Genomic DNA, 21,991 nt, shown 5'->3' with positions numbered 1-21,991 from the left:
TGCTGCCGGCAAACAATGATTTTGATGTCTGCACAAACTATCCTACTACCCGATGAATGAGGGTTTCGCTCATTCATCAGATAATTAGCAGCACCTTTACACCAGTAGATCATTGCTAATGAACGTTCATACAAACAATAATCTAATGATAATCTGTCTGAATATCGGGCAGTATAAAGGGACATTTTTCAGCCTTATAAACGGAGTCGGGAAGGAATTTTTTTCTTCTAAATTGAGGAAAATTGGCCTCTACCACAGTTGTTTTTTTTTTTGCCTTTCTCTGGATCAACTTGCAGGATAACAGGCTGAACTGGATGGTCAGATGTCTTTTTCAGCCTTATAAACTATTCTACTATGTTACTATAAACTAGTACACGCTACTGAAATATTAAACAGGATTAGTACATCTGTCCCAATGGGATAATTACATTTCCTATAAATTACCGGACAGTTTAACGTTTAGCAGCAGTCAGTTTTATTGAGTATTGTAAAATCAACAAAAGTTCAAATCAGATGAGCATCAATTTTATAATAATTTGCATGCAAGTTAGATATTGATTTATCACAGTAATGAACAAAATGAATGTTTTTAAAATACATATATCTAGCAGTCTGTATCATAGGTTCTCCTGGGCCTTGGTGGTTGAGTTTTTTTTTTTTTTTTTTTTTCATATAGAGTAATATGTGATTTTACATGGGGGAGATACTGTATTATTTAGAAATCACAATTCACAAATAAATTACCATACATATCAGTATGTACCAACACTGGTACATGCTTAGGGTTCTATCCAACGACATATTTTGATATCTTTTGGCTTCCCACCACAACATCTGCACCTCCTATAGTTTTGGGTTTGATATATTATACAGATATCATACTAATGTCAAATAATTTTTATTTTTGCTTCTTCTTTACTCCTTGCTGATAAATATAAGGAGGTAAACAAGGTAGCTCACATATGTCCAACCAACTTTTCTGTAAAATGTAATCCTTTGGCCTCAATAATTTGATATGATGTATTGTTAATTATATGTATTCTTCAATAAATGACATATGTTTATATATTGAGTATTTTCTATTTTATGGGATTATTGGCTTTCTTTTATAAGTTTAAAATGTAATCGTTTACCAGAGTATTTAATTTATTGTATCTAAATTATTTCATTAATTCAAACTCATAGTTCTTTCATTTGCAAATTGCAACATTTATTTTTATTTTTTTAAACCCTGAACACTATTTCTTTATCAGATATATCCTCAAGATATTATTATGCATACTGCAATTGTCCTGTTAGGACTTAAAATTAAATTGTGAGAGATAGAACTTAAACCATGAGTTAGCGATGAGACATAATTATTGTACATCATAACCTCACTTTTTGTCACATAGTTATGAATTAATATGTTTGGCAGGGCAGGGCAGGTTAGGAATATGTAATAGGACTTGGTAGAATGTACACATTTTTCTATATTTGCTAATTAATCTATAGAAATGATAAGATATGAAATTAGTAAATGATGTTAATGGATAAGAATTAAAATATAAATTTATGAAGATGAGCAGAACTGTATGAGAATGCTAGAAATATAGTACGCATAAGGCTTCATTTGGAAGAACATACAAAAGTAGTTGCTAGTGTACAGAGTTAAACACATGCAAGAGTGCTGCAGCCACACTTTTCAATGTGGTCATATGTATAAGAAATATCGGTTCCATTGTTACATTTTGCATTCACTGTTTTTTTGCTTGAGCTGAGACTTGTGCAGCACTTGCATTCAGGTGTCATTGTTATCATCCTATTGGGGGGAAAAAAGCATGTTAGTTAAATAGAATTTCAACACGTTTCATACTTTCTCCTTGCCTTCTTTTTAAAAGCACAGGGTTTCAAATGAATTGGTACTCAAGGTATGGATTGTACAGTCATTTTTTATTTGGTAAACCTGAAACCTAAAATTTCTGGTAGTTTGGGTTGGAGCAGGAGTTGCTGGAAGTAGTGTAGGGAAGTGTACCTATAATTAAAGTTTTTTTTTAAGGCATCTTTACACTATTTTTGTTACTGTTTATTTGCTTTTTGCATTAACCCCTTCAAGACCCTGGACAAGTCTATGCGGTTAAATAAAAAATAAACCCCCAAGAAGAGAGCCAATTTTAGAAATCAGAACTCACACAAAATTTACCAAGGGATGTAGTGAGCATTGTGACCCCATAGGTGTTTTGCAAAAAATAATTCACAGAAGATGGTGCAGAGTGAAAATTGACATTTTTACATGGATATGCAAATTCAGTGCCCAATATGTTGTCACCAATGTATGCCAGTGTAAAAAGTAATCTGACTTATTATTATGTTGTGCTTCCTGGTTTTAAAAACACCCTACATGTGACCCTAATATTTTGCCTGGACATACAGTGGGCTAGGGAGTAAAAGAGCACCAAGCTCATTTTAAGGCCTATTGCAGTGATTTAAGCATTTTGTGCTGCCAACTGTAAATGTTCTGGGGTGAAATAATACATGAAAAACTACACCCCTCAAGGTACTGTATTTAATAAGGGGTGAAGTGAGCATTTTGACACACAGACTGTGCAAAATTAAAATTGCCCTTTTTGCAGGCATTTCAGTGCCCAATATGTTTTGCCCAGTTCATGCCACCTAATACACACCATGCCCTTTAAATTGGTAAGTGGGTTCTACTGAGTACTGAAATGGCAAAAATCTGGACATAAACTGCTTTTCAGGTATGCTGAAGGGTTCAAAAGGGAAATTTCACCATTTGGCTTCTGTAGCGCAGATTTTGATGGATTGGTTTTTCGGGCACCGCGCTTCCTTCCAAACAGTTTCTGGGCTAACAGTACAGACGTTTTCTTAGAATTAAATGTTTATTTTTATCTCGCTGGAGGTGTGTCAGCACTTACTTTTTGCAGGATCAGTTGCCATTAATATTGGTTTTATTTTGAGGAACATACAACTTTTTGATCACTTTATATTTGCTTAGAAGCGGGATAAAGAAAAGACAGCAATTCTGTCAATGTTTTTTTAGGTTTTGGCATTGCACCGTACACCTTGCAGGAAAAATGACATGTTACCTTTATTCTGCTGGTCACTATGATTACAGTGATACCAATTTAATATAGTTGTTGTTTTTTTTTTGTTTTGTTTTTTTACCACTTTTGCACAAAGCATTTTGAAAGAAATCATGTTTTTGAATTGCCATTTTCTGAAAACCATATTTTTAATTTTTTATGTTGATGGACTTATGTGGGAGCAAATTTTTTGTGGGATGAGGTGACTTTTTATTTGTACCACTTTGGTATACATAAAACTTTTTGATCACTTGTTATTATGCTTTTAGTGACTAGGTGACCAAAATAATGTCACCTTTATTTAATTTTTGCAGAATATTTCATGGCGATACCTTTTGTATATGTTTTTTATTTTTGTTTGGTTTTCTACAATATTTATTTTGCTGGAGATTGTTTTGTGTGGGCTCCTTTTTTGCGTTGATGAGTTGTTTTCATTGATATTATTTTGTGGTACATAGCACTTTTTAATCACTTGATATTACACTTTTTGTGAGATAAGGTGAATTAAAAATGGTTGTTTTCACATTGTTATTATTAATTTATTTTTTGTGTGATGAAGGGAAAGGGCACTTTTTTATTTTTATTTTTATAATGCACCCTTTTTTACAGTTTTTTTTATTTATTATTATTGTACTGCATTGAACGATCAGTATTACACTGGCAGTTTGCCTATGAGACCTAACCTGGGGGCTTCCCAGTATTACACTGCCATGGGAACCATTCGCCCACTGTCATTGCAGCCAAAGGGGATGATGAAGAGAGATTGAGCCCTAACCTCTGCAAACCCCTTAGATGTCACGGTCAGCATTGACCATGGGATATAAAGGGTTAATCTGCCATCATCGGAGCTTTTAGCAATACCGGTGGATACAGCAGGGTCCCAGCCGTCAGTAACAGCCAGGCCCCTATACTGATTTATTGACCTCCGCTCCTACACTTGGTGTAGGTTGGGAACTCACTTTCCATTGCAGTATAATAGTATAATGGAGGTCTGGAAAAGTTTAAGGGGTTGTCCAGCTTTGCAGACTTCTTGAAAGACACATGCTCAGCTGCGGCCAATGCAGCTGTGATATTTTCCCAAATGGTATGTGACACAGCAATAACATGCGTTGGCTGCATTGATGTACTGACCCAGTCCATGCATATATATACAGGATGACAACTGGAAGATCTCTAAAGGGAGCCAGAGACTAAGGGAGCCATAAGAGAGCTGCTCTGCAGGCTCGGACTGGCCCACAGGAGAACAGGTGAATCCTCTGGTGGGTCCATGAGCAAGGTCGGCCCCTAGCCCCCTACCCCCCTGCTCAAGTGGCACATAGCACAATAGACTGACATATATATAGGCTGGCTAAGATGCTATACAGTACATTGCCTATGTATATATAAAACAATGGGCAATGTGGGCAGGTAATATATGCATGTAGCTTTACAGTGGGCCCCCATGTTATTTTGAAATACTTACGATGTAGGATATGAGCAGGATCCAGTACAGTATGGAATAGTTATATTGAGTTGACAATCCCCACTAAGAAGAGACACGGGCCCAACTTGAAGTGTGCAATTCTTTGGAGCTAAAAGGAAAAGAAAAAGGAAAAGAAAATACATTAGTTCTTCTACATTGGAGTAGCCAGTTAAAATCTTTAAAGAGGCTGTACAGAAAGTATTTTTTAAAACCCACCACCAGGCAATATGTGAGAGAAAACCAATACTTAACTGCTCCACTTTGTTTTAGCACTCTGACACCTGAGCTGCCTTCACTAAATTTCAGGTCCACATAATAATCCCTATATCTGGTGGTGGATCCATTGAAGTTACGAAAAGGTGCATCCAGCGCCAGTGTAAATGTAAGACGGCTTCATAGCTGGCTATACATTTAAACCACTTTCTACTCCTAAAACAGGTGTAGAAAATGATGAATGAGCCGGACGGTCCCCTTCCACGCCCACTCCCACTTTTTTAGACCTGGCGTGAGTGCGGAAAAGTCACAAACTGGCCCAGACATGCGCCTATTAGGCGTATTTCAGGATAATAAATGACGCCCATAAAAATATTTTTTCATTCAGGATTTTAACCTGAATAGTAATCAGAAGTGTTGGATGCTTTCAGATATAGCTTTTTGGGCATTTTCCAGTTTTTTTTCTTTATTTTGCACCTGCACTTTTTGCCATATTTTTGCAGTAAAAAATCCAATTCCAGATGATGCTTAGGCTTTAAGAAATGTGACATGCAGGGCACACAAGTGCTGTATTTTTTTTGGCTGCAGGAGTTTTTGTTCATTAGGTGGCATTTATTTTCTTTCTGCTTTTCAAAAAGGCAGCATGTAATTAATATATAATAAATGTGTGTAAGGCGTCAGGACCCTTTGGGTAGGTTCACACAAAGGTTTTTGCTGGAATTTTCGTCACTTTTGCATTTTTTGGACGTGCTTTTTTGGCTGATTTTTGTGGTAAAAAGGCTAGCTCCAGTTAGCTGAAGGTCCATTGGGAATATGAAATGCGCGCAACACAAGCTCCTTGTGTTTTTGTTAATTAGGTGGCATTTTTGTGTTTCTGACTTCTTTTCAAACAAGCCTCATACTATTTTGACATTGCTTTCTCTCTAGGGGGAAACACTATTTTCACATTCTACTAGACAAATTAAATGCTTAGAAAAACGGTTGTCCTAAAAGCATACATGCAGTTATTCTGCTGCTTTTTTAGTGTAAAAACAGACAGTCATGTGTGTAGGGACCCTAGTTTGTTACAAATACAACAGTGCCAACCCTTCAGAATATTCTATATTTTTGCATACATTTTTACACAATCTTTTAAAGGTACATAAAAGATAAACAAATCATACATAGAAGTAAAAAATATAAGGACAGGGCATTTATTTATTAAGTAAAATGATCAAATATCCCAGGTCTGCGAGTGGAAAAAGTAAAGTAGGTTAACCTTTAGTATTAGCAAATTTGAAGGAGTCAGGCATTTTCAATCAGTGGGATGACAATCACATGTGAGTATGAAACCTATTTTACATAAAGAACAGTGATCTATCAAGATCCTGGATTCTACCAATCCACAGTCAGACAGAGCACTGGTGTACATTTGAAGATTATTTTTTTTATGTTGATCTATTGCATACAGCAGGCATGCTCAACCTGTGGCCCTCCAGCTGTTGTAAAATTACAACTCCCAGCATGCCCGAACAGCTTATAGCTATGAGCCTACAGCAGGGCATGGTGGGAGTTGTAGTTTTACAACAGCTGGAGGGCTGCAGGTTGAGCATCCCTGGTATACAATGTAGAGGGAAGCTGGAAATCAAATTCTGAATGTGGTGGAATAGGAGAAAAAACTAAATTCTGCTACAGTTTTATAGGCTTTGTTTTTATGGCATTCCCCAATGTGGTAAAGCTGAACTGTTGCCTTCATTCTCTGGGTAAGTACAATTACAGAAAAACCACATTTGTATAGTTTTTCTTGTTTTTGATACTTAAAAAAAAAATGGAATTTTAGTTTATTTTCATCACCATATACTGATCCCCATTACATTTATTTTTATTTTTGTGTATGAAGCTGTGTAATAGCTCTTTTTTTTTTTTTTTTTTTAGTAATTAGCAGTTTTCACTGCCACCATTTAGGGGTGTGTATGACTTTATATAACATTTTATTCTAATTTTTGGGTGGTGATGAGTAAAAAAAATAGCAAATTGGCCATTGTAATTATTTTTGCAGGTACGCCATTCGCTGTACAGAATAATTACATTTATATTTTAATCTATACATTTTGGGATGTGGCAATTCCTATGATCTTTATTTTTTTAAATAGTTTATTTTCATTATGAGGAAAGGGTGTGTTCCACAGGAACTGCAACTGAAATACCATGGATTTCTTCAGACTGACACAGGATATTAGAAACAATCAATGGCGTCTAATCTCACACATGCGGCAGCAGGGTCCAGCAGCCTGTTCCGGTGGAGGAATAGCTTTCCAGATCCATGCTAACGCTAGCCCATCGTGCCGCTGGAAGTCAGCTTCGGCCCCATTCACTATAATGGGGACATGCCTGAGTTCTGGCCACAGCTCGGCAAATATGCCGAGAGCCAGACAGACAAAATCTACAGCACACTGCGTTTTTTGTCCGGCTGCCTCTCAGCTTGTTTCACGTGCTGCGGCCGTACCTCCTGTCCGCCCCCATTATAGTGAATGGGGCAAGAGGGGACTTCCATGGTGGGCTACTGTTAGCACAGATCTGGCAGGCTGTTCCCCTGCTGGAACAGCCTGCCCGGCCCTGCTGGCGCAAGGGTGAAAGTATTCTAAGAGGTTAAATGACTGAAATCTGCATTATTTCCGATAGCAGACATTACCCTCAGTGTCTGCAGAGTGAAATAGCAGAAACCTGGGGGCTATGATGCTCACTATGCTCCGGAGCGGGCACCATCTTTAACACCTTCCCAACATCCGTCATACAAGTACGGAGAATGTCGTGTCTTTAAAGATGGCACCCAGCGGTGTGAGCGCTATAGCTAGCGGGTACGTGCTGTTTTATATAGCAGACACCAAAAAAAAAGGCTTTAAATTTTTTTTTTTACAAAATGTAATCCCCCTTTTTCTCCAAAATAAAAATACCTAAACAATAGAAAAATCTACATCTTGGGAATTGCTGCATGTGAAAACACCCATACTATTAAAATATAAAAAACGTATCCCATACAGTGATTAATGTAACTGATAAAACATAGCCAATTTGCTGTTCTTTCATCACTTTACCTCCCCAAAAAATAGATTAAAAAGTCATCAAAAAGTTATACACACACAATAGAGTTGAAGCTGTTTTGTAAGGAGGAATATACTTAAATTCCTCAAAGCCGATGTGAAGGACTAATTAACAATTGCCAGAAATTTTTTGTTGAAAATCACACCAGATACTGAAAGCAAAGGTTCCCAGTGCTTTTGCCACTCACTGATATGTGATATTGGGTCATTTTCCTCAATAAATCAATGAACAAGTCTCTTTTTTTTTTTACTCTTTATCTAATTTTGTAGGAAAAGATTAAGCAGAATTTTGCTTATTCTGGCTAATGGTCCAATAAGCAATCTTACTGATTGACAGCCTTCCTTGTACAACAGTGCATATTAACATAGCCTCTAATTAGTGAGGTAGTCCACCCACACCAACTCATAAGATTGGATTCCCTTTACACAGTAAAACTATCTTACCCTTGCATTTTGAACAACAGCCATCTGGGCTCACTTCAATAATGCCCTGTTGAGAAGAAAGACAAATGAATATCATACATTAATGAAATAATCAAATAGAAAGACAAATCTGAATTAAAGACTTGGAACTGAGAAAAAGGCCTAAATATGAGATACGGTACTTGGCCTTTTCTACAACTACTGTCAAAGACAACTTCCTAAATCCTATAACGCTGATATACGGTAATACCATTATATCTTACATTTTATTTATTCTACCATCTGCAGGAATTACGATGGATTCATGTTGTTAATTAGTGCCTAGCCACAGAGGTGAACAGAAGGACAAGTCATGGACAAGTGACTAGAGTTGAGCGGACACCTGGATGTTCGGGTTCGACGGGTTCGGCTGAACTTCACAAAAAAGTTTGAGTTCAGGACCCGAACTGGACCCCGAACCCCATTGAAGTCAAAAGGGACCCAAACTTTTGAGCCCTAAAATGGCTGTGAAAATGTCATGGAAAGGGCTAGAGGGCTACAAATGGCATCACAAAGTGGTTAAGAGCATGGCAAGTGCTCTGCAAACAAATGTGGATAGGGAAATTACTTAAAATAACCTAAAATACGTAAAAATAAATTATAATTTTGATCTAAGAGGACAAGATCCATATGGAGTAAGAGGTTGAGGAGGCAGTGGATGTGGCGGTGTAGGTGGAAGCGGCGGTGGAGGAGGAAGCCTACACTGCTTTTTGGTTTTTAATTTATTTATATTTTTTTTAATTAGGGTACACCCCATAACATTGGGAAATATAACCTGTGAAAATCCCCTCCAGTCGTGCTAAAAACACATTCAGACAATACACTAGCTGCAGGGCAGGCCAGCACCTCCAAGGGGTAAAGGGCAAGCTCAGGCCATGTGCCCAATTTACAGACCCGGAAGGTGCAGGGGGCTGATACCAGGCAGTCAGTTTGTGTAGGCGTGTGCACACATACTGATCCACCATGTCGCACATCCCCATGATGTTCACGATCCAACTTGATCTGTTCTATCAACTTTCAATGCTCTTTTCTGCGCCTACCATGGTGATTATGGGTGACGGGAAATCAGGGTTCCAGGCCGGAGAGGGAGCCTGAGAAAGGGATACCACATCCAAGGGAGGTCAATGGATGAAATTAAATTAATTAATTGAGCGGAAATGTGGGAAAAAGTATTGAAGCATAAGCTTCCAAGTTAAGGAGGGGGCACGCGGCAATTGCGCACTCCCGACTCGGGGAGGTAGTGACGATTAATAACAATACAGGACTCTTAAGATGCCCTGTTATTGGAATGATTAATAAAAAAATATAGGGAATGTCACTGGGGTATTTAGGATTTGGAAACTTTAGCCAGGAGAGGCCCTGCTGCCGCTTTGTTGACTCTAGATAACTTCTGCCTGAATTAAACAGACAAATTAGTGAATTATTTTTACCTGTCTACTAGGTATAGCAGTGGTACATCACACCCAAAAATTGTTGAATTTAACCCAAAAATTTTACAGACAAATTAGTGAAATTACATAAAATAAAATGCGTAATAAAAAACAAAACAAAAAACAAAAAAACTTGATTTATGAGGTGGAGGTCCATATGGAGTAGGAGTTTGAGGAGGCGGTGGAAGTAGCGGTGTAGGTGGATGCAGCGGTGTAGGAGGACGAGGTAGCCAACACTGGTTTTCATTTATTTTTTTTTTTAATTAGGGTACACTCCAAAAGAGTGTGAAATATCCAATATACAAGAATGAAAATTGTGCTGTAGTATAACAATGGCTGGTTAAGGTCGGTATACATGTCTATTCTGCACAAGGTACGGACAAGTCCTGTGGGATCCATGCCTGGTTCATTTTAATGAACGTGAGCTTGTCCACATTGGCTGTGGACAGACGGCTGTGCTTGTTTGTGATAACGCCCCCTGCCGTGCTAAACACACATTCAGATAATACACTGGTTGCAGGGCAGGCCAGCACCTCCAAGGCGTAAAGGGTAAGCTCAGGCCATGTGCCCAATTTGGAGACCCAGAAGTTGAAGGGGGCAGACCCGTCATTCAGTTTGTGTAGGCGTGTGCACACATACTGCTCCACCATGTTGGTGAAATGCTGCCTCCTGCTAAGACGTTCCATATCAGCTGGTGGTGCTGGTTGTTGTGGCGTGCTGACAAAGCTTTTCCACATTTCGGCCATGCTAACCCTGCCTTCTGAGGTGCTGGAGGTGCCCCAGCTGCTTTGGCAACCTCTTCCTCCTCCTCTGCTTTCGCCTTGTGCTTCCACTGTGTTCCCGCTGTCAGGTGGGGATTCCACCAGCAGCACGTCTACCATCATGCACATGTACTCGCGCATCTTACGATCACGCTCCAGTGAGTGAATTAAGGACGGTACGTTGTCCTTGTAACGGGGATCCAGCAGCGTGGCCACCCAGTAATCAGCACAAGTTAGAATGTGGGCAACTCTGCAGTTGTTGCGGAGACACTGCAGCATGTAATCGCTCACGTGTGCCAGGCTGCCCAGAGGCAACGAAAAGCTGTCCTCTGTGGGAGGTGTATTGTCTGTGTCCTCTGTATTCCCCCAGCCACGCACCAGTGATGGCCATGAGCTGGTCTGGGTGCCACCCTGCTGTGAACATGGTTCCTCCTCCTCCTCCATCTCCTCCTCCTCCACCTCGTCATGCTCCAGAACTGTGCCCTGGCTGGACAATTGTGTACCTGGCGTTTGTGGGTGCAGGATTCCACTCTCTGAGCCACTTGTGAATGACTGGCCGGAAATACTATGAAATTATCACTTTTCCTCCTCCTTCTCCTGTGCTACATCCTCTTCCATCATCATCAGTAGCGTTTTTAAGGAGGCATAGAGATTGGATAGTAACGCTAAGAACGGCGTTATCGGCACTGGCCATGTTGGTGGAGTACTCGAAACAGCGCAACAAGGAACACAGGTCTCGCATGGAGGCCCAGTCATTGGTGGTGAAGTGGTGCTGTTCCGCAGAGCAACTCACCCATGAGTGCTGCAGCTGAAACTTCACTATCACCTGCTCGCACAGTCTAGCCAGTATGTGCAAGGTGGAGTCCCACCTTGTGGGCACATCGTACATGAGGCGGTGAGCGGAAAGGCCGAAGTTCCGGAGCAGTGCTGACAGGCGAGCAGCAGCAGGGTGAGAATGCCAAAAGCACGCACAGATGGCCCGCACGCACTTTATGCAGCAGCTCTGACATATCAGGGTAATTTTTAAGGACTCTCTGCACCACCAAATTCAGCACATGCGCCAGGCAAGGGATGTGCGTCAAAACGGCTAGTCCCAGAGCTGCTACGAGATTTCGCCCATTATCGCACACCACCAGGCGGGGCTTGAGGCTCATTGGCACCAACCACTCATCGGTCTGTTGTTCAAGCTCCTTCCAGAGCTCCTACGCGGTGTGGGGTTTGTCCCCCAAACAGATACGTTTTAAAACTGCCTGCTGTCGTTTACCCCTGGCTGTGCTGAAGTTTCTGTTGAAGGTGCTACGCTGACCGGATGAGGAGGCGGTAGCGGATGAGGAAGCACAGTAGGAGGAGGAAGCAACAGGAGGCAAACTAAAGTGCCCTGCAATCCTCGGTGGTAGAAGGACATGCGCCAAACTGCTGTCTGCCTCAGGCCCAGCCGCCACTGCATTTACCAAGTGTGCTGTTATGGAGCTATAACGTCCCTGACCGTGCTTACTGGTCCACGTAGCCGTAGTGAGGTGCACCTTGCCACAGATGGCGTTGCGCAGTGCACACCTGATTTTGTCCCCCACTTGGTTGTGCAGGGAAGGGATGGCACACCTGGAAAAGTAGTGGCGGCTGGGTGGGTAGGGGGGTAATTCTTCTTCCGCTCCAGTGTTTGGGATATGGATGCTTCCTTGGGACATTGTGGAGATGCTTGGTAACCCAGATGGTGGTGTTGCCGGCAGATCCTCTGTTTGCGGGGTGGCAGGTGGCACTGTCACTCCAGATGTGGATGAAGAGGCCGAGAATGCAGCAAAAGAGGAAGCAGGAGGAGCAAGAGACCTTTCTTTTGAGGCGTCTACTCCACTGCAGCTCGTGCTTTGCACTTAGATGCCTGGTCATGCAGGTTGTGCTCAGGTTGAGAACATTTATGCCTCACTTCAGGCTCTGATTGCACAGCGTGCAAACCACTCGTGTATTGTCATCAGCACAATGTCTGAAGAACTGCTACGCCAGGGAACTCCTTGGAGCTAGCTTTGGTGTGCTCGGTCCCTTGCTGCAGTGGGCAGTAGCAGGCGTACTGTCTAAGGGATGGCCGATCCACTTTTGCACCCTGCTCCCTCTTCTGCTGTGCTGGTGGCTCTGTGCGACCACCGCCTCTTCCTCTGAACTACTCAGGTCATTCGCATGACCTTGATTCCATGTGGGGTCGAGGTCCTCATCGTCCTCCACATCATCTTCCACCCAGTCTTCACCCCTGCCCTCCTTGTCGGCCAGCACCACAGGAAAGGGAAAACACCAACTAAAAGGAACCGTGTCCAAACACAACAAACACACTGTGGTTGTTACCGCTGGCAATGACATGGGTGGCAACCGTGTCCTGAGAGTCAGCCCAAAGGCCGGGACACTGCCACCACATGTACACAATCAACCAAACATTGCCACGGACAGCCACAGTGAAGGAACGGATGTCAGTGCACACCACACACAACACAGAGTGCACACAGACAAACTACAAGTGCTTACAAAGACGCACACAACTCCAAGAGAACCGCACACATAGCTGTTGTCCGCGGCAACTTGAGGCTAACAACATGACGCCTCAAGCTGCGGCTGAAACAACAACCTAAAAACCGTGGGCAACAGTATGCGGCTCCCAAGGAGTCACAGCCATAACCGTGGCCGTGACAACTATGTAAAGGGTGTATCTCACAATAACAGATGCAGCAAAGGCTGCAATATTAAGTATTTTGCCCAAAAAGGATATGACATCAGTATATAATGCTTGAATTTTACACGTGCAGATGTAGCAAGGGCTGTAAAACTGTGTATTTTGCCCAAAAAGGGTGTTTTTTAAAACCCAGAAAATTTTAGCTCTATTTATAGCTTAAATTGCACACTGACTAATGCTGCAAAGGCACCAGATGTAGGATAGTGCCAAAAAAAGGGTGTTTTTTAAAACCAGATTATTATTGCAGTATTTCAAGCTTGGATTTGAATGTCACAAAAGCACATATGCAGTGCTGGTGCACTGAGCTTGTATAAAATGGCTGCCGCCACCTACCTAACTGGCGGATAAAAGTTATTTTTCTCTGCCACTGGGATCAGGGATCAGCGCTACGTGACTCCAGCTTATATAGAGGCTGGGTCACATGCTGCACTGGCCAATCACAGCCATGCCTTTAGTAGGCATGGCTGTGATGGCTTCTAAGGGCACAGAGTTAAACGCTTGTTGATCGGCTGCTCTGCAGCCTTTCAAAAATCGCCAAGAAATGGGGGTGGAGCTAGCTGCGTCAGGAGATGGCTGCTTGATTGGAGTGCTCCTGATCCCAGCACACACCATAGCTTGATTCCGTTTTCCCACAACTCTCGAATATATGGGGAAACCAACAAAAGATAAAGCCAAAGAGTCCCAGGGGACTCCCAGACACAGCAGGGGACAATCGGGCATGGATAAATATCTAAAAAAGAAGATGTCCTCTTTGGGGTGCAGATTCAAGATGGCGCCGGATACCGTCACTGCGCAGAGCTACACAGAAGACTCAAGATGAAGATGAAGGCTCCTGCGCCATGTCAGAAGCGCATAGTAAGCAAGACTCGATGCCTATCACCAGGGCTTTCCTCAAAGAGACGCTGGCCCTTGCTTTCGAGCCAGTTACGAAAGAACTGTCCGCAATAAAAGCAGATATTAAGCTAAGAGGACACCATGTTGCGGCTCTAGAAGAGACACAAGCGGCGATTACCAAGCAAAGCGGTGCCCTGCAAACTAACATCGAGGAAATGCAAGAGCAGTTAAACACAGCTTTTCTACACCTCGAGGATCAAGAAAACAGGAGCCGGATGAAAAAGCCTCAACCAGAGGCCCCACCACGTGACATTATTTGCGGACTGCTCAGCTATATTGATACAGCTACCATACTGAATGCCGCCAGAGATAAAGGAGAAAAACTCCTTGACAACAACAAAATCCAGATTTTTCAAGATCTGGCGGCAAGTACGCTGGCCAAACACAGAGCACTGAAACCGCTAACAGACCTACTTAGAGCGAAAAAATACCCTCTGCACTGGCTCTACCCATTCGGACTGTATACATCTATTAATGGCAAGCAAGTCATAATTTGGCATCCAACCAATCTTACCAAGGTGTGGAACATCTTGAAAATGGAGCCTGTTATGCTCGATTATGCTGTAGCATGGGATATTGCTAGAGTCCATGTCTCACTGTCTCCAAGTGGCTCTCCTAATTGCACTTAACTAATTTTCATAAGCTGTTATTAGAATTGATTTGGGAGTTGGAGCGTGTTGTCGGCGCTGTGTGATGAGCAAACATCAGCGTTTATCTTGCAATATACATCTTAGTGTCCAGACATGAGTGGTTCATGCATGCTTCATAACGCTATTGCATCTGGGTACATAAGGGTTTGCTTTTCGCATTGTGCTGTTTTATGGTTCATACCCTTTCCCCCGTGACACCCCTGAGCGTTTATGCTTATAACTTACATAATCATCTTTAAGAGAACATATGAGGAGGTGCTGGGTGGGGAGATTGAGGTAATTTAAGTCTACAGATGAGAAAACTTCCAGCTCTCCTCAGGGCCGGCGCTACCATAAGGCAGACCAAGCGGCTGCCTTAGGGCGCGCCCTGCGCAGGGCGGAAGAATGAATGGATTCTTTTTTTTTTTTTTCACTTACTTGAACCCGCCCTGCGTGTGCTGGCTGGTGGCCGCAGCGCTCGTCGGACTCTTAGTCAGGGCAACAGAGCAACAGATCATTGGATTATGAATACCACCAGACCTGCCTACGGCCCGCCCCCAGCCGGCTGTGCCGGTGTTCCGGAATTTACTGCTACCCGGAAAATTTTGCTACCCACGTCACTTCCGGTAGTGACGTGGAAGGTGTGTCACCTACCTCGGCTCCTCATTGGCTCTGCCGGGGGTTGGTGGCGCAGGCGCAGAGGATTCCCAAGTAGCGTGAACGCGCCGAAGGTAGCAGAAAATTCCGGGCCACTGCGCATGCGCGAAAAAGACGGCCGAACGTAGCAGAAAATTCCGGCTTCGCGCGTGCGCAGTGGGCCGGAATTTTCTGCTACCTTCGGCTCCTACTGCGCCTGCGCCGAGCCGTCTTGTTTAGCAAGCAGAAGGTAGCAGAAGATTCCGGTCTACTGCGCATGCACGAAGCCGGAATTTTCAGCTACCTTCGACACCTACTGCGCCTGCGCCCAGGACCAATAACATTTGAACTACTTTAGGCGTGCATGCGCCGTGGCCTGTCATTTTAACCTCAGTACAGAAAGCGAGCCGTCGTAGTCAGGGCAACAGTAGTGTAGTAGTACACAACAGAATAAAGTTTCAAAGATAGGTGAGATAGGGCATAGGCAGATTCATTAGGCTCAGCCCGCCGCTCAGGCTGCCTCAAGTCACCTGGCTGCACAGGGGGAGTGACTGACTTGTGGTGTCACTGGTGTGTGAGAGCGGCGGCGGGTAGTGCAGTGGCAGCCCCAGGTACCATAGGCGAGGCTCGAGCTGACTGATTGTGTTTGATTCAGACACAGGCAGCCGAGCCCGCCAGTAAGATTAGATCAGAATCTGATTTGATTCAGTCATTCAGATCAGAGTTAGACCGTAGACGCACACGCACTTTGGCAGCCAGCAACAGCAGGAGACGTGGTCAGGACTGGTCAGGACTTGTTAGGGTAGGTCCCAATAGAATTTTGAATGCTATTTTATAATAATTAATTTAATATGATCATTTGATTTAATAGTAATTTAATATGATGAGATGAGCGCCCATGAGCGCAAAGCGCTAGGCTACCTAGCGCACACACTGACTAGCGCCAGAGCAGAGGCGCTCAGGCTTAGCACGGCATCAATGACGTGTTTAAAAAAATTAATTACAAGACAACAATCATTAATATTGATGCCATGCTAAGCCTGAGCGCCTCTGCTCTGGCGCTAGTTTGTGTGACGGTGACATGATGGAGCCTGGAGGGAGGGCCGGCGGGACAATGTAAATGTCTGTACTGTGAGTATATCACTGAATGTGACATGGGAATGGGGCCAGGCCGCCAGGAAGAATCGGCCGGGGGGGGAATGATGTGCCATGAGGCCTGGGGGGGTAAAATGTGACACAATAGGGGGTAATGATGTAAACATGGATGTGGCCAGGGCCGTCGGGGGGTAATGATGTGATCATGGATGGGGCCAGGGCCGTCGGGGGGGGGGGGGGGGGCGGCAAAATGTAGCTTCGCTTGTGTTGGCAAAAATCCTTGCACCGGCCCTGGCTCTCCTCGACCAGCACAGCCATATTTAAACTGCGCTGTGTGACTGCACATAGGCTTTGTGTAACACACAGTTTCTCCTCCCTCCCTCCCTCCCCTCCTTCTCTCTACTCACCCTTATACTCTTCTCACTCATTTACATTACCTCTTAACTATATCTAACCCCCCCTCCCTTAAACTACCCACTTTTCACCCTTGATCAAATCATTGGTTAAGGTATACCATTGATAGCGAAACGATCCTATTAAGTGGTAATGTCAGTTTATATTGCCATTAGTTTCACTCTTTGGTTGTTTATACTGTATATTAGTTTTATAATTGGGTCTTATACAAGGTTCTACCAGGTGGTACGAGTAAAAATCGCACAACATCAACTTTTCTTATGACACAATGGGCTCTCTAAAAGTAGTCTCATTTAATGTCAAGGGGCTCAACATCCCCCAAAAGAGGAGCCAAGTTTTCCATATACTTAAAAAATAAAAAGCAGATCTTCTGTTTCTACAAGAGACTCATTTTAAACATAACCATGTTCCTGCATTATTCACCAGACGTTATAAAAAAAATTGTACCACAGCACGCATTCCTCGGCTTCCAGAGGGGTTTCTATAGGAATAGGAACCAATGTTCCCTTCAAAGCACAAGCTCATTATTGCAAGAGTATTGTTACCCTCACACCAGAACTTGTTCTGCTATGGAGGTCCCAGAAGGATTTTAAACCCAATGCTAATAACCTAGTTACACATGTGATAACTGCAGCAAAATATATCATTCCCACCAAATGGCGGGATACAGAGCCACCAACCAACAAAGAGTGGTTAGATAAAGTCCATCAAATCTGCCTTATGGAAGAAATGGTGGGATGGGATAGAGGGAGTAGGGATGCTTTTCTTACAATCTGGCAACCCTGGTTGTACTTTCTTAGAACCGCAACTTGGACTTAGGGTTGTATTCGAAAATATGTAAGGGACAGAATTATCTCTGCCCTCTTTCCATGCTTATTACATCTTAACACTTCTTACCTTGCTTAGTCATATGCCTCTTGGCATTGTTCAGACTTACTTAAGCATTTAACAACAATTACGGCCTTATCGCTCATGCACTTCACTGAGAAGTACTCTTGTACCAACACAATATGACTACCGTTTCCTGGTCAATGACAACTTTTAAATTGTCTCATCAGGGAAGAGGTTCCAAGAATCTAGTACAGACCCTTGTTCTTTACCATTCTGTTTCTACATGTTTTGTTTTTTACATGTTTCTACGGTACATGATGCTTATCTTGATCTCATGTCATAACCCAATTACAAAAATAGTATACATTCTGAGACATCCGCTATTTACCTATTGCTGATTGATACTTTGTCTACAAGTACAGTGTTATAATTTGCAACTTACTAACTTTTGCTTACGGAAACCCTGTCTATTACTTAAATGTGGAAAGATTAATCTTTGTATGCACAGTTGACAGACGTTCTGTAAAACTCTATGTGTGATGCTGTACATGTATCTATTCAATGACGAGTTCATGTGCTCATTATTTCATGTACCATTGTACTCTTATTTTTGAAAATTCTCCTAAAATAAAGAGGAAATGTTCGGGTTCAGGGTCCAAAAATCCTAAAGTTCGGTACAAACCCAAACTTTGCAGTTCGGGTTTGCTCAACCCTACAAGTGACTGGAAGTAGTCCAAAGGATCTCACATGGAAGGATGGAGACATGCACAGTGTCAAGGTACTGTCTGTGACAGAGGTTAGAAGATCGGATAGACTGACTGCACGTGAGGTTAACTGACAGTCTCTTGATGCTCAGTGTTGTGGTTTGGTAATGACCACCCCTCTTGTCAGGTGCAGCCCATGGTCATTACTGCATTCCCTACTTAGTTTGGTCTCACACTTCATACCATGCGGTTGATATTCACTGTTTGGATTTTGAAGAGTTGGTGTGTGGACCTTACCTGTGTTCCTGCTCATCCATTTTTTCTATAAGATAAGTTGTACTGCTTTTTGTATTTGGTTTTTCCCATGTTCTTGTTGTTACTAGGCCTCAGGGAGACGCTGGTTTGTTCACCTGGGAAGGAACCAGTAGTATCATTCCCTGCAACTACCTAGGGCATTTCAGGGCTCCTAGGGTCTAGGTTACGGCGTATGTATTTTCCCACCTTGAGGGTCTATACATACTGACAGGAGTCAGGGCCAGGTTTAGGGGCTTCCTAGGAGGTGACCCTTTTCCTCTCCCTAGCCTTGAGGCCACAGACTGCCTGCTGCATACATGGACTATTGTTATGCAACCGTCAAGGTGTTATCTACGGCACTTCCAAAGAATAGAATAGAGCAGCGGTGTTCATTTTCGACCAGCTACTCCATCTATTTCAGGTGGGCTCTACAAGAGATGGTGATTGGTGGTGGTCCCTGTGGATAAGGGATAATGTGTTCTGACAGGCATACCCCTTTAATGTGAACCTTGTGAAATGCAAACAAATTTCAGAAGATATGTTACAGAGATGCTTAAAGGTAGAAAAGGCTACTAAAGCATTGCTAAAGATCTGGAAGCACATCAGAAATGCAGCTCTGGAGGGGAATAAACTATAATACATGTTGAATCGGTATACAGAAAGTAAAGATCAATGTTTCATTATGTTGTCATATTTAGCCAACAGTACCTGATACCGCTAGGGATTTAATATTCAACTTGCTTAAATGCATTTCTAATGTTTCCTTCCTTCAGGTCACATAACTTACTGTTTCACAGTCTTCTGAATTCACAGATTCACACGTTTTATTATTTAAAACAGACAGGAACGTTCCATTGGATTTCAAGCAATCATAAGATACACATTTGTCTGTCGATGATTGCCACGATTCCCCTGGCTTATAAAGAATAGAAGAAAGCAAGTATAAATGACTGATAAACCTTATATACATGAATAAAAGGAAATATATGCTTCAAATAAAGTGGTCCCACAGTTTATATTGGCCTCAGAATATATTGCTGTATCCTCAACATACAGTGGTCTTTCCTTGTCCATTGCAACGTGAAATCACATTCCACGTAGGAGGATCCAGACAATCAGCCTAGGTTTTTCACTGGAAGAACGTCTGCATTGACTTTTGACATGCACGGATTGACTGTGTATGTCACCTCTTACAGTACAGCACAGTACTATGTATCTTGTACTACTCTTTACCAGGTGATGATAGCTTCATTATATTGGTACACTACGTATAGTGTACAGGACCTTAAGGAATCTCTAGTCCTTTCTGCTGGAAGCTGTATCTCTGCACAGCAATCTTCACAATTATCTGTAAATCACAGCTATAGCCATGGTTTTGTACTCAAGTTTTCCAAGAATTTTTTTCTTTTAAATATCTTAAATAATCTTGCCTACATTTTTTTCCCACCTATGAGTAGTCAGTGAATGTCAGTCATCAATAGGTCAGTATTTTTTATACCTTCAAAACTGTACTTGTTCCATTTGACATCACAATGCTGCATGCTGACGGGATACAGTCACCGCAGCACTCGTTACTGGGAGCTTTATACACCTCGCCCTGTATTTGAGGTAAATAGAGTTCAAGGTTAATACTTAAGAGCTGCTATGAGTGACTTAAATACTTAAATATATCATTAACTTTAGCATTTTAATCCAGTTTTATGTAAAAAAAAAAAAAAGAAAAAAAAAGCTTAATCACTGCACAATGCCAAGTTAGGCTGAGTTGACATCACTGTTTAGCTTTCCATTCTGCTAACCGGTCGGAAGAAGAGATAAAGAAAAACAAAATCAGGATCCTGTAAAAAAAAAAAAAAAGAATCCTGTGGCATCAGTTGTCATCCGTTTGAGCCATTTCCGCCTGAGATCTGGTTTTTATACGTGACAAAAAAAGTGCAGCATGCAGTATTTTTTTCCCCATCTAAGGCTACTTTCACACTAGTGTTCAGAGCGGATCCGTCTAAGACGGATCCGCTCATATAATGCAGACGGTGGCTCCGTTCAGAACGGATCCGTCTGCATTATATTGTATAAAATTTTCTAAGTGTGAAAGTAGCCTGAGCGGATCCGTCCAGACTTTTACATTGAAAGTCAATGGTGGACGGATCCGTTTGAAGATTGAGCCATAGTGTGTCATCTTCAAACGGATCCGTCCCTATTGACTTACATTGTAAGTCTGGACGGATCCGCACGGCCAGGCGGACACCCGACTGATGCATTCTGAGCGGATCCGCGTCCACTCAGATTGCATTAGTGCTGGACGGAAGCGTTCGGGTCCGCTTGTGAGCCCCTTCAAACGGAGCTCACAAGCGGACAGCCGAACGCTAGTGTGAAAGTAGCCTAAAAATCGGATCTAAGGCGGAAATGGCTCGAACGGATGACAACTGATGCAACAAGATCCGCTTTTTTTTTTTTTTTTTTACAGAATCTAAGAAAGAAATCTATTAAGCGGGCTTGTAAGCTGCTCCACCCATGGTGGGTGCTGGCTATGTAATACAGCGGACTCTCACGGACAATAACCTGACGTGATCATTTAAAACCTCAGATACCATGCTCAGCAGTGACATGGGCATCTGAAAGATTAGTCAGCAGAAGAGGGCTCACTCTAATTTCCAAATGTAACTCCGGCTGTAAACTTGCGTGGATGCATTTACTTGCTATGGCAGCATGGGGTCATGTGAAGGACCCCAAGATTGTCATAGCAAAATGCCTGTTAAACCCTGTCTGAGGCAGTACTTAGTAATTGGAGGGGTTTTTCTATCTGGCCACCTACTTGAACCCCCAAGGGGAAAATCATGTTCCGATTGGTTGTGATGGCAGCATGTGACCTTATCAAGGCTCACAGGCCTATCATTGCTAGCTTCCTACATACAGAGAGTCCCATAGACTGCAATAGTAAATCACTTCAGTCTAAGGTGTAACAGCGCTGTTCCCACAGTCCCGGGCCCGTGTGATCTGCTGCCATGCTTCCCATTCACAGCTGCAGTCCTGGGTTCTGTCTGTGTAGGTACTGTTGTTCTGGGATCCGCTCCACAGTTTCTTCTCAGCCCTGGCCACATCATGCTTGCTGCTGGTTTCCTGCAGCACTTCCTTAAGGGCAGGCATGCATTACTCCCTATGTTTTGTGGGTTAGGTCATGTGACCTCACTGACCAATCCTAGCCCTCCTGCACATATATAAATGGCTCAGCCCCCTTCCCAGATGCCTCAGTGTCTAGGTCCTTGTGTCTTGCTAAGGTTCCTGATATCCGCTTG

At 42.8% G+C, this 21,991-nt stretch overlaps 1 protein-coding gene across 1 annotated transcript in view; it reads right to left on the bottom strand.

Annotated features, from left to right (window-relative positions):
- Positions 1–469: 469 nt before the first annotated feature.
- LOC122920024 (mucin-2-like) overlaps positions 470–21,991 on the bottom strand; it is a 354,839-nt gene continuing 333,317 nt past the window's right edge. The window contains exons 54-58 of the mRNA XM_044269233.1: positions 20,200–20,298; positions 19,489–19,617; positions 8,283–8,328; positions 4,546–4,654; positions 470–1,801 (exon numbers count right to left, since the gene is read on the bottom strand). Of these exons, the coding sequence (XP_044125168.1) occupies positions 1,651–1,801; positions 4,546–4,654; positions 8,283–8,328; positions 19,489–19,617; positions 20,200–20,298 (534 nt within the window). The 3' untranslated portion in view covers positions 470–1,650. The remainder of the gene's footprint in view (positions 1,802–4,545; positions 4,655–8,282; positions 8,329–19,488; positions 19,618–20,199; positions 20,299–21,991) is intronic.

Source organism: Bufo gargarizans, chromosome 10 (genome assembly GCF_014858855.1).
Source record: "Bufo gargarizans isolate SCDJY-AF-19 chromosome 10, ASM1485885v1, whole genome shotgun sequence".
Classification (NCBI taxonomy): domain Eukaryota; kingdom Metazoa; phylum Chordata; class Amphibia; order Anura; family Bufonidae; genus Bufo; species Bufo gargarizans.
The sequence above is the reverse complement of the archived record's forward strand: the minus strand, read 5'-3'. Positions and strand labels throughout refer to the sequence as shown.